A 14,111-nucleotide genomic window follows, 5' to 3' on the forward strand; every position below is an offset into this window, starting at 1 on the left:
CTTTATTCTGCTTGAATATGCTTCTCTGTGTAAGGTCTCTTTCTCTCTGGTGGGTGATCACTGTTTAATAGCTAGCTTATTGATACAGGCACGTGTTTTACTCTACTTCCTTTAATAGAAGTGAGATAAATCACCCACGTTAGTAGGATATAGGGTTTATAATTACATTAAATTGAATGTTTGATTCTCCTTCTTCTTCCATTGGTAATTATTTTAATGACAGCTTCATAATTCACCTAGCAGGGTAATGAAAGAACGTCCGCACCTACATGGTTTTCCTGAACGCAAAGGAAATTGCACATTAATATGACAAAATGTTAACATTGGGGAATGAATTACCAGCTCTGTTTAACCAGACCTCTTTTTATTCACCTTTAGTTATTTTTGGCACAATTTTGGTCGTTTATGCAATCTAAGCACCTGATTGCATAATCAGGGAAGATACTTAAATAACTGAGTACTGTTACTTCCTACCATTTCTTCGGAGTACAAACACAGATGAGCTATTGAAAGTCTGGTTTTAGAGTAATAACTCTACTATTTGTGGAAGTTCTCATTTTTCCATAATGCTGCATTTGTTTGCGTTCTCAAAACACATGAGCCCTGTGCTAAACCCAGTGGTAACAGGCATTGATGCTTTTTTCCAAAACTGTTTGCTAAATTTATATGCTATAAAACATTCCAGTACAGTAACCATACTATTTTTCTTGTGTTCTTTGGTCTGGGGTGTGTTAGTGGGTAGTCTGTAACTTGAGAGCAGGCATACTGAAATATATGGGGTTTATTTTTACAGAAATTTCTCATGCAATCAGCCATTTTTTTCCATTTATTCGCATTGCTCCTGTACACCCTGAAAACTGATTTGAACTGGAGAGAGGGAAACAGAAAAAGGGCAGATATGTACAAGTATTTTCATTTTATCCTTTTATGCTGTTATGCCATGGAAATGTAAGTATTTTAAGTTGCTCTTCACATCTTAGTCATCTTCAATCACAAAAAGGAGCCAGACCAAGGTTTTCTTCAGCTGATGAGAGATTATGGTGGAACGATAAGCAGTGAAGGTCTCAGCTCTTAATTGCTTTCAACACAGCAATTGCAAAGTCTTGCATGTGAGCAAGGCTTCACCCGCTGCTGTTAGGCAGCCAACTCTGGAGGCGAACTGTGGCAACTCTTCAAGAGCAGGCATAAATGCTCTGCGACACTTCAGGGCAGGAAGCAGCAAATAGCACCGTGCCAGCCTGAACTGCAGGGGTTGTTGAGATGGTGGAAATTTAATTGCTTGTGCTGGAATCAGGCCAGTAAATAGGGTCAGCTCTCTTGTCCTTTGAAGAAGTATTCTGGCACATCGCAGATGCAGTTGCAGGGGAAAATTTCTGCAGCAAGCTTCGATCCCATCCTGAATGTAGAGGATCATCCCTGTACTGAAAAACCTACCCTGTAACCCTGTCACCTAGGGATTCACTCAAATAAAGTCAGTGCCAGCCACAGTCCAGCTCAGAGGGTCTACCTTTGCTAGTATCTTCTGCTAAAATCTTGTCTCTTTAGGCTAGAGTGAAGGTGTATCTGTGACACTTAATTCAGATGCCACTAATGATAGCCATGTGTCTGTGTCTTTTCTTGGCATTAACCTTTATTTGCTTATTTTGGAGGAAAGAAAGGTGGTTGGTGCAGTATTGTTTTCAAAACTGCCAAGTATGTCTTAGAAATTTGATAGTTCAATGGAACTAGAGAAATCCCAAAGATAAACTTGATATTAAATAACATTGCCTCTTATTGTTGCTGGAAAACATGCCAAGAAACAGAATTTGAATAGGTATTTCTTTCCTGAAAATCTTAATCTTGGGATTCTCACCACTGATTCTGGGCATTTTGGCTCTTAATTTTGCTGTGTTGGGCAAATGTCAGAATTTTGTTGAGGTTGTGTAGTATCAAACTTTGAATCTTCACTTAAGTCACAATAAATTGCTCTCAAGTGAAGAACAGGATAAGCACAGCAACTCCTCAAAATAAATATATAATTTCACCAAAACAACATTTTTTAGATGGTTCAGAGGAGAGAAAGGAGACAAAATTAATGAAACGCATTACTGCTTGCACATGCTTTGCTTTGCATATTTGGCAAAATAAAGTCATAATAGTGATTTAAGGCAACTACTTTCCTGGAGCATTCTGTGTGCAGCAGACTATTTGTCTCTTATTGTTACGCTCACAGAAAGCTGTCACATTCCTTCTTTTAGTTCCAGTATATGCAGCTGAGTTCCCTTATGAGTCAATGTTTACACAACATCATGTTTCCTTGCTACAGAAACAGGGAAGGATTCATATAAAGCAAGATTAAGATACCATTTTAATTGTTGGAATGTATTATATAATATGTGTATACTATGTATTCTATATTTTATAAATCAATTCTATATTGTTTCACTAATATAGAATTATAATACGCTACATTTGGTCTCTCTAGATGCTACAGCAAAGCACTCAATTACCTCATTAGGCTTAAGCTTTCATCTGGTTTCTAGATCATTTCACCCGTGTGGAAACCTCAGCGGTTCTATTTTCCACAGAAAATTTTCTACACGTTTTTCTCCTTTCTTTCCATGCTGCTATCTTCATGTTCCTGAGTGTTCCTTCAGAAGAGACTACTGTGTCCATATATACCCATACATTCATTCAGGTCAGGCAGTCACCTAGAGTAACCCGCCTTGGGTTTCCAGTCTGTTTCTTCCTAAGATATTGGAAACAAGCCTGATTGGCAAATGCAAGAGAGCTCCCTGTTCATGTGCCAGCTTTCCCAGTGAGCTCACCCTCAGGTTTCCACCCCTCCAAACACAACATTCTTGCTTATACCAAGTGCCACATCCGTTGTTACAGAAAGAGATAAACCCAGAAAATATACAGCAGTTACTAAGAACTAATAATTATGGGTTTATTAAACATTTATTAAACACTTGAATGGATACAATGGGAGTACAAATAGGAAAAGAAGTCTGTATAGATTTAGACAGATAGTTAAGCTATTCTGTTAAAGCTTTATTTTCTACTCCATACAAGAACAAAAACCAGAAACTAGGTTACCGTACGGGTGCAAAAAAAAAAAAAAAAAACAAAACCACAAAGATTTGAGCAGTTGCATACCGGTCATACAGTGTTACCGTTTCACTGTTTTAGCAGGTTTGGGAGCTCCCAATAAACAGGAAAAGCTCTTCTGTTTAGCTGATATATTGTCCTTTTTGAAATATCCAGACACCATGTCATGATCTGAATTTAACTCTCTATTGGAAATCTTCAATGATAGGTTGCCACGGGAGCTTGTGGCAGTGCAAGGTTTTAGATCCTTCATGGAGATGCTTTCCATGTCCATTCGGGAGATGAATTCAATGCTGAACACAATATAGGAGATAAAATAAAACTCTGACCAGAAAACTAATTTAAAAGCAGTGATGAAAAAAGCTGGATGTTTTGTTTCTAAGTATGTAACCTGTGCACTAATTGAGAGGAGATATATGGAGGATTCACCCTGAAGCAACAGTGAAAGCACTAACTGAACACAGGAAAACAAACAGACAAACAACACACCCCAAAAGTGAGTCCTTTTACACTCAGCGATGACTGCTATAACAAGTGCAAAGTATTCAGTAGAAATTTCACAGGAATTTTAAAAAATCAAATATGTGATTATGAGGTAAGGAACTGTGACCTTTATTCTCAGACCTTTACCCTTTAATTAAGTTTAGGTTTAACCTTTAGTGTTGACCTCTTACGTTAGTTTAGCCATTTTCATTATAATGGCCTGTGCGCTGTCTCTACTTACACATCTTCGTTTTCCATAGGAAATGTGGTTTAGAATATTATTTTAATAAGCATTTACAATTGCTTCATGTTTCTTAATTGATTTCTTGTCTGCTTGATACTAAAAACTTTCTATATTTGAAACCTCTGCTGGTCTTAGTTTTAGAAATTACCCATAACTGGGAAGATCCACCTTCACTGTTTTTTATGCTGTGTTACCATCCACTGAATAGAGTGACCAGTTCAGGGCCATTAAACCCAGTGCTGGTTGCCAGGTCATTCTTTTGAAATGATATCCAAGAGATGGGTAATTAACTCCCCCACTGATCGACAACAGAAAGAATAGTGTAATCAGCTACTTTGTATAAACGCTCATCATTATTACAAGTGGTGTTTGGGGACAAATTCATGCTGCTCTAGTAGGGAAGAGCATTTTGTACTCTTTCTGCCAAGTATCATCATCTTCCTTTCCTGACTGGCAGACAAGGCAATGGCTGATTTTTATCTGCTGACTTTCAGAGTGCAAGATAAAGCTAACCTGAGCTTTTTTTGGGAACTGAAAGTAGATAGTGGGAACTGGATAGAGTCTTGTTCTGTCTGAGAGCTTTTTGATACGCACCCATGAGTTATGCTAAATTTCACTGCTGTGCTTGCAGCTTCTCGAATAGTTTCACCAGAGAGGCCTGCCAATGAGCAATGCCCTTTTTTGCTATGTAGGGAATTGTTAGTTACTTAGAGGAGCAGAAATCTCAGATACATCTAATGAGAGGAGGCACTACTGGGTCAGTACGCTAGTTTATTGCCTCTTGCAAAAGTTTTGGAAGACAGATTCTATTGCATAGGGACAGAACATACTGTGAACTAAAAGGGAGAAAACTAGCAGAGACATACTGATAACCTCACAACAGGAGCCTTACGGCAGTCTTTGCAGAAGTTTTTGCTGTTACTATATTTTGCTCTTGGTTTGTGATATCATATGTGAAAAAAAGCTGTGCGTTATCTTATGGACTATGAAACAGTCTCAAAAACTTGAATCTCATGGATTGAGATGTAAATTAACCATTTTATATGTACTTTTAAAACACTCCAGCCTGCTCTCTAATTTGTTAGACAACTAAATCTTCATGACCACAAGCAGTAAACTAAAAACTTGGCCCATTTCTGTGTTGCATATTAATTTGGTAGGGGTGTTTTTAATGGGAAAGACAAAAAAAAATGCTGTTGTTATGTTTTATTCCTTAAACATAAAGTGTAGTTTATATTAAATTTATAGGCATGCATTACAACAACAAAGACCTCTATATTAGGCCAGTGCAGCGATGCAAGTGTGCATTCACATCCGTGCTGAACCTGATTAGTAATTGTTTCTTGTATGTAAACTGAGGATGTTGTTACCTAAACCTAACTGTGACTGTAAAGTAGATGCTTATTTACATTTCTGCCATGAAAAACCTAGGGAGTAATTGAAAATCCAGTTATAAGTTGTCCTTCACATGATACAACTTATGTTTCTCTGTTTCAGAGGAATATGTATGGACTTCATTTGTCAGCACTGAAAGATCTGTGTTTGAGGCTCCTAGGCACCCTTGTAATACAAATAAGGATAATCAACAAGCTATGGTTTGAAGTAATTGGTTTTGAAATGACCCCGATGATTCTTGCAAGCTGTGAGCTGTCAAGAAGGGGCAACACCCAACTGTGAGGATTCTCATCATTGCTGAGCCACTGCTGATGTATTCAAATATCTATCAGTGGTGTAGAGAGACTGTTTGGGTGAAAGTGGTTCTGTAAATGGTCACTTGTCAAGAACTGAAACAGTCTGAGGCTGGTGTCAAATCAGAGCCATCAATAAAAATTACTCATTTTGATCTTGAATTAAGAGGACCTGCCCCTCTTTGGAAAAAAATAAGAATTCTCCTTCCTTTGACTCTTCTCTCCAGGCAGATAATTTCAAAATAAAATTTCCCTTGTGTTTATATTCACAGGCAGATTATTTTCTTTGTGTTTTGACTCTGTGTTGGCTGCTATAATTACTGCAGCACGTCAAAGGGAATGCTGAATCACTTGCCATTACCCAAGAGGAAGCTATCAATGCATATCTGTCTTGAGTCTCCTTCAACAGGCAGGATCTGAGTCCAATGCAACCCTACCAAATTTTAACATTTCAATTGCCACCATCTGTGTACAGGAGGTACAAAGCTATTAGTGAAATCCTGGCACTTATTGAAGTTCATATGAAAAGTCTCCTTGCCTGTAACGGAGCCTGTATTTCACCTAATGTTTAAGGAGCAAACTCAGCTGTGCTGATGAACAGGTATCAATCTATTCCAATTCAGCAGAACAGAAGATGTGGTTTTCAAAAAGAATGTGGCTCTGCAGTCAAGGAAAAAAACTTTGAAAGTTGCTTCTACTTTGGCTTCACAGAAGGTGCACATAGCCTAATAGCGTAGGGTATGAGCTGGTTTTCCTCCATTAGTTCAGGGGGTTTTGAGTAGTCTAGTTTGGAGAATTGAGTTAATCTCTCTGAGAAGAAGAAGTTCAAATATGTTATCTGCAGGGCTCTGAAGAAGGATTTGCTTCAACCAGTGAGAGCCTTGCAAGAAACATTGGTTCATTTTAATTGCTTCACTCTAACTTCTGAGAAAAATCTGCAATGAGACATATAAAGATTTGGGTTTTTTTATTATTTTTGGAGAAGAACAACTATTGAAAACAAAAAACTGTGATGACCAGCTGGATGAAAAAGAGAGTGAAGAATTTCCTACACATCAGAAAAGACCAAATTTCTATACTGTGACGTTTATAAAGTAGAATTTGGCTTTGGAACGCCATCATTACAGAAACACGATAAGTTAAGTATTTGTCTTTCATACTGAAGGTTTTGCATAGTTTTCTTGATACCCAAGAGGGGAGAATGGGTAGGCAGTAGATAAAGGCTTTCCTATAAAAAGACATTCTTTGAAGTATTCCAAGTGGGGTACATATACTTTAGGGAGGTACAGTGGGATATTTTCTTCATTATCAAGTAATAATTACCCTGATGAGAGACAGACTGTTCCAGAAAAAATCACTTTAATGATCAAGTACATTTTTTTTCTGGTATTTTTTTTCACCTTCTCTGTTTTTTCTGAATTTGGTGTGGTTTTCTGTTATGGGGTGGTTTGGTTTTTTTTTTCTTTCTTTTTTTTTTTTTTTTTTTTAAGTTTTCACTGATCCTAGAGGATGAACCAAAGAAGGATTTCTGGTTTTAGCCTTTTGCCACCTCATACCACCTGCAGCTCAGAGTGATACTAGAAGTAGAGCAGGTCACCAACATTTGCCTCAAGACTTTATTTCTTTGAGAGATAGTAAGTGTCATATAAACTCTACCTATAAAAATTATTGTGGTGTTATTATTGTTTAGTGTTAATCAGTAAGAATTTTATGACTGACTGGGCTATAATGTAATACGTTTAAGTCCAACAATGAGCATTCTCCTTCTTGCCTTGACACAAGGTATCTTGTTTAACAAAAAGGCAAGGAAAAACCATCCAAGACAGTTTCTGCTCAGAATTTAAGCCACCTGTGGTCAATACTCTTCCCCAACACCTACCTAGGGACTATAGGTAATTAATGGACAAAGATAGTTCTCTTCCTTGAAAGGTATCCCTTCTGCTCCTTATTAGGTGTCAGGGGATTCATGCTGAACAACACAGAGTGAAATCTTCTTTTTAATGCAACATATGAACTAGGATCTCACCTGGATCAGAGCCAGATCAGAGTAAGGAGCCTCGTATTCAAGGGATTTGACTCTTGCTGCCCAGGGCTGCTACCTTTCTGGCTTTTTGGCACTTTTTCTAGCATGGAGCAAACCAAGAATTTGGTTTTCTCTCCCACCCAAGCCAGTATCTTTTGGTCACAAGTTAGTGAGATGTGTTAAGTTAAGTAAGCTCTTAGGTTGTCAGGAGAGCTATCCAACAATCTCCCTCTCCAACCAGGTGGCAAGGTAGTACCAGCACAAGCCATACTAACATTTCATAGTTGTACTTTGAGCATACACAGAGCTGGAGAAACTCAGGCTGGCAAGACTGGGAAATTTCTATTTTTTACTGGCTTTGTGCATGCTATAATCTGCAGTTTCTGGGCAGCTGAGGCAAACTTAAATGGATTGTTTGCAAGAACTACATTTCCATGGTCAGGCTGTCAGCTGCCTCCTGCTAAGATTTAGTCAGAAGGCTGTCTTTTAAAAACTAACCTTCAGAGCATGTTTTGGACTGGCTCATAAATTGCAAGGTTAAGTGCCAAGTTTCTCTATTGCCTATGCCCAAAGGTGTTGTATATAATAGCTCTCTCATCGTGAAAACCTAATGGGGACAAACCACTGGAAGCATTCCTCTGAAGGTGTGTAGGGAAAATAATCTCAGTACCTGCAGACACCCACACACAAATGTATACTTAAAGTAGCCAGTCTTTTATCTTACTTACTTGCTTACTCTTGGTGGTTCAAGCTAGATAGGATGGTGACTATGGGAAGAATTATTTTATGACAATTGTGCTAGAATTTTGATGGATCTTATATTGAAACTTGGAACACCGATTTCTTGTCTCAATGTCTTTGAATTTCTTACAGAAATTAAAATCTGAAAAAATTATACTTGAATTTGGATCATATGATAGGTAGCAATACTTTTTTTGCTGTTGAATTATCAAACAGGAAAACTGCCTCACTCCATGGGAGATACTGGATAGAGAAATTGGTTTATTTCTTATCTAGGCATCATTGCATTACTGAACAGTATTGGCTGGAGCTGGAGTATGGTTCAGGTTATATTTTTTGTGAAATATAATTAAAATCAGAAATTGCACAAGTGAGTTTTTTGCTCACTCAGAGGTAGCTAGATTAATCTAGCTGTCATCTTCTGGGAAGCACTATGAAAATCAGCCAGAGAAGCCTGTGCTGTTGTAGCTCCAGCGCCTGTGCAGTTTTTCTTGAATGCCCTTTGTAGTGAGAGTACTGGCAAAATCTAATCTTGGTGAAAAAAATTGAAATAAAACCAGGGAAAAGTTCCATCTGCATCCACCTAAAATATCTTTTTCGTTTTAAAATGGACCTTTCTCCCTCCTTTTTCCATCAAAATGTTCACTTTCAAGCAGGAAGGAAATCTTTCATTCTGTAGTATTTACAGGGAAAGCTGAAGGAATGATGATGTGGATACTCAGAAGTGATCCCATGATGTCATCTTAACTGGATCTGCTGCTTAGCTCTGTCAGGCATCACGTCTTTCCTTGCGAGGGCCTGAAGCAGTGCTCCTCTCCCTGCAGTCAGCAGGTATTCTGGGGAGGAAGGTAAAATCATGCAGGGGTGAAAGTTGTTCTTCATCGTTCCATTTAGTGCTATTCCATCACCAGGTAGCATTGGCAGCAGTTTTTATTGCCTATATTTGAGCTTGTAACCAATTTTTTCACCAGTTATCTGAACACTGATTTACCAGTATTTAAAATTAAGTGTGTGGAAAGCCTCCTTAAATTAATGAGACTTTTAACAGAGTGTAGGTATACTGTTAATCATCTGCTTAGGCAACCTCTAAGAGTACAGACCCTAAGAATACAATAAGGTTTGCCTGAAGATAGAGAATGATTTACATTATAAAGATTTTGATTTAAAAAGCACACCACAACCACAAAAACAACCAAAAAAACCCCAAAACACAAACCCACAGAAACAAACAAACAAAACCCAAAACAAACAAAGACCCTTTAAAGTATTTCATAGGGAAATAATACTTCGGTTATCAGCTCTGGTCTTTACCTGATTCTGGATTATTTCCAAAGATCCTTCCCTGCTTCTTTTATCTGTCTGAGTGGGTTTTTATAAAAATGTCTGGACCCCAGTATTTATATGTTTTAGAAATACTTTTCATATACCTTTGAAAAGCAGAATCATTACTGTGTAGCAAATGTTTTTCAGACAATAACAATTAATTTCTATGGCCAGATGTGAAACTCTGGGGAAAAAAAAAGAAGTCATAATGGATGTACTTGCAGAAATCCCTTTTCTCCCTTAGCTGTAATTGAGCAAATGGCACTAAGATAATAGTGTAATTGTTGGCCTTTTCCACGAAGCCAATGTGAAGATTAAAGTACCATCTGGCTTTCTGAAAACTAAAGTTAGAAAGCCTCTAGCTTGAAAGAGAAAGCAGTTGGATCCCTGTTGAGTGGACATTTTGTATGTAATTTAACTGTGCTCATCTCCTCTTAAAATTCTAACCACAAATCAGCACTCAGAGCTTTTCCCTCTTCATAGTCAGGTCTCTAATATAAATTTTTCAAAATACCTTTTCCTGGTGGTCTCTGATAACCTTGGGTCTGTTCTTGTATTTATGCTCCAGTTGAGTTTAAAGATCAAACCTGAAAAGTAAATCTCGTTGGAAAATTTCATATTAAGGGTTCTCTTTATTTTCTTTGTGAAATAGTCATTTTTTGAAAAACATTGTTTCAAAAGTTGCAAGCATTACTAAAACTATAATTTTTTGCAAATTTATAAAAATTTTGCTATGACATTATGACAAAGGTTTTTACTTAGTATTACTTTTAGGATCTTAAATAATTTTTGCAACCGTTACAGAAAAAAAAAGTCATTTTAAGTCATGCTTCATCTGTGAAATCCAGTTTCATCTGTGAAAACAGTTTCAGAGATTTGTTAATAAATTATTTTTTCTTGGATGTTTTTTTGGTTTTTTTTGTTACCAGCTCATCTAAAAATCATACTTGATAATAAGCATAGAGTGATTATTAGTGAAGATTTCATAATGAAAAATACTCCAAGGCTGTTAGCATAGAAACTACTGTCTAGTTTTTTTCCAGGAAACATTACCACTATCAAAACTAAAAACCTACTCTCATTTTATTACTCTTGTATAAAATTCAGCTTATAAGTAAACATGCATGAGAACTGCCTCCCTTTTCCCTCTACTCTCCACCCACCCCTTCAATGTCAAAGCTGCTGAAAAGTATCTCCAAGTCTTAGAGCAAAATAATTTCACATTTCAGTCTGGAGACCTTTCTTTAGTGTGGGATCCCTGCATTAAAAAGAAAAAAAAAAGGCAAAAATTGCAGGTGGCAGGATGGAAAAGTAACAGAGCCAGGTCTTTACCTGACCCATGAACTGTTTCAACTGGTTAATGTCTGCAGAAATAAGAGTTATGCTGGTACTCTTTCCTTATGGGCAATCCTTTGTAGCTCTACTACACATCTGGGAGCCCCTGGTGGTCTAGTGGTTAAGGGCGCGGCGCTGTCACCCCCGAGGCCCGGGTTCGATTCCCGGTCAGGGACACTCCCGGGTAGATGGAGCTCGTTAACCCTTAAAGGCAACCCATCTACGTCCTGAGGACCTCGCTGCCACCGTCCAAGCTCGCTTGGCCCCGGCAGATGAACCTTAGGATTAAAGGGTGGGCTCAGTTCCGCGCACACTGTGTCTCACCTAAAAAATCCAATGCGCAGGCTGGAAGGTGTAAAGACCTTCCCCGGATCTTCGCTCGCAAAGGCTGGCCATTTACTACACATCTTCTGTATCGATCCGAAAATTTCCCTTTGTATGGAATGAAATCTCCTCCTGGCACTAAACGGAGCAGTGTTGAAAGTTCAAAGGAAAGCTAGAGTCATTATAAAACAGAAGGAACCTAAATAATAATGTGGATGATGGGTGTGAATTTAGTAAAATCACCAGCTGATTTACTTCTACAAAGACAAATAAGGTGTCTGGGCACTTAACCGAGTAATAATCAAATACCTTCCAACCTGTACTTCAAGTCAATGGGCCTCCCATGGCCAAACATTTATGTGGAAGAGGCTATTTATTAACTTAAGGCTGTGGTGGGAGGATGTTAGGTTGTTTGAGATGGTCTTTCTCTTGAAACACTTTTTGTCCATTTGTTCTCACTGAAAGAATTCAGTCATTTTGTCTGTCTCAAGCTTTCTACAGAATCTTTCCCCCTACCCTCAAAAGGGATTGGCCATAGTGCTCACATACTTTTGACTGGATTATTAGGGCTGGTTAGAAAGCACAGCTGGTGGACAGAGAAGTCTGTTTCAATCAAGTCCTTTTTTTTTGAAGTATTTCAAACTCAAAATCCAGTCAAGATCTGATGATTTCAGTTTCCTTCTGGGTGAACTCAGTACCCCTTTGGACCAAGCAAACTTCAAATGGCTTGAGGAGTCTTTGAAGAGCAAACCTTGCTCTTCCTCTTGTGTTGTCTGACCACCAGTGCTGGGTCAAAAGCTCTGAGCCTCACTGAGACTAAGCAGTGTGGTAAAACTTATTGGTTTTAAGCCTAGTATCCCACTGTTACTGCCCCACCACCTCCAATTTTGTTTATTTCCTACCTTTCTCAGCAGGGAGCTCCTCTACTACTCCCATCAGTCAAGTGCTCACCCCACACCCATTTATAGATCTGTAAGACTCAGGCCCGCATAAGAGAGTCAAAGTTACCCTCAAAGCCATCCGACAGGTAGATGTCAGTGCACTCCTCATGTGACAGTGCTGGTGGCTTTGAGGCATTTCTATTAAAAAAAAAAAAGTGAGAGAGAGATTTTGTAGCAGAATGTTTTCAGTAAAGGTCTCCTGACTCAGGCAACTTATGTGACCTTTATCTAGAGAGAACATAAGGCTGAATTTGGGATTTTGTTCTGTAAAGTTGTAAACCCCTTTGTTGTCTTTGGACCAGTTTTAAAATTATAATTCAATAAAGCCTATAGTTATTGCTATGTGCTTCAGTCTTTGCTAGGTTAATTGTATTTAGCAAAATCTGCAAAATAAAATTCTCATAGCTCAAACTCATTGAGATACTCATCTTTATGCATGGATTTAGGAGAGACTATCAGGGAGGTTTGGTTTGTATAGTCACTGTTGAGCAACACTGGGAAACAGCCAAGTTATGGGCACCAAACACGAATGTGTATAATTTCAAAGCCATTTCAGAAAATGATCTCTGTAACTATTGTCTCACCTTCACTGACTGTAAAAATGAGAACAGTACTATTTGCCCAAAGCCAGTAGGGTTTTTTGATGAGCTAAGTCAGGACACCATTTGACCATGAATATGCAAATACACATAATCCTGTATTTTTACACCTAGCAAAAAGATCTAGACAGGAAGTCCTTTCTTTCTGAAATACATGAACTTGCTTTCATTAGGCCAACTCCACAACACACAACTGTCAACAGCAAGCTGTGTTGAGATTCCACTTGTCATTTTATTTTGATCGGGACAAGAATATGGTTTTAATATGTCTTGTGATTTCTCTTTATATAAAACATTTCACCCAGTGTATATCATAATTTCTTCTGTTGTGTTTTCCAACAAAACCTCTTTGTTGTCAGAAGAAAAACATGTTCTTTTGTTCTTTTTCTGTTTGTCTTCCCAGTGCATAGTTTGGGACTGGGATTCCAATGGAAAGCATGACTTCATTGGAGAATTTAGCTCCACTTTCAAGGAAATGCGAGGAGCTATGGAAGGAAGACAGGTAAGTGGAAACCACCCAGGCTACCTCAATATGTAAGCTCTGTAGAGCAGTGTTCCTCAGACAGTCCTGTAATAATGCAGGAGACACTGCTTCAGTCATCTCTCAGAAGTTAGTGTTTGTATTGATCTCTACCATAGGTTTTACTGTTACCTGGATAATCTGAAAATGCAAAAAAAAAGCAGTCTTTCCTGTATTTCCGTGCCTGAAATACTTAGGGTCTTTTTCTAGTTCCCATTCTATAGGCATTTCTTTCCACTAAGATTTATTTCCCTTGAGCCCAAGCACATTATTTCTATGAGGAGCTATGCTGCTGTGGCAAAACAGTCTTGATAGTCAAAGCATTTCCATACTGGCCTAAAGGCCTTCATTGGGTGAGGGTCATGCTCCATCTTTCCCCATTTCTCATGTACTGCCTTCATTTCTGCCAGCTTTAACTTAAACTCATCATGTTGAAACTAATTGGTTTTCTAAATATTTCATGATTTACAGTCCTAAGGGAAAATGAAATTGTTAGCTTATTAATAATTTCACTTCTTTATGTCAGCTTGATCTTTTGAAATTGAAGTTGATGGTAATTATTGAATATGATAAATTATTTGGCATATCTAATTTCAGAAATTGTCACTTGCTATTATTACTTACTTCTAAAGGTGTTAGTTTTGATAAATTCTCTGAGGGGGAGTTATAAATGTTGAATCTGCTGATAATTTGTATTCACTGTTCCATAGTGATCTCAAAACCTGACACAAATGCCTGATAAGCTTTTTTGGGCTTTATATTAAGGTTCTGTTTATGTGTTAATAGAAACCTAACACAGA

At 38.0% G+C, this 14,111-nt stretch overlaps 1 protein-coding gene across 2 annotated transcripts in view; it reads left to right on the forward strand.

Moving 5' to 3' along the window:
* Positions 1-14,111, forward strand: part of CPNE4 (copine 4) — a 225,490-nt gene that overhangs the window by 158,364 nt on the left and 53,015 nt on the right. For both annotated transcript variants that reach the window (XM_050315604.1, XM_050315595.1), the window contains one exon: positions 13,195-13,293. In XM_050315604.1, the coding sequence (XP_050171561.1) occupies positions 13,195-13,293 (99 nt within the window). The remainder of the gene's footprint in view (positions 1-13,194; positions 13,294-14,111) is intronic.

The sequence above is a fragment of the Myiozetetes cayanensis genome, unplaced genomic scaffold, assembly GCF_022539395.1.
Source record: "Myiozetetes cayanensis isolate MyiCay16 unplaced genomic scaffold, myiCay2020 scf1, whole genome shotgun sequence".
Classification (NCBI taxonomy): domain Eukaryota; kingdom Metazoa; phylum Chordata; class Aves; order Passeriformes; family Tyrannidae; genus Myiozetetes; species Myiozetetes cayanensis.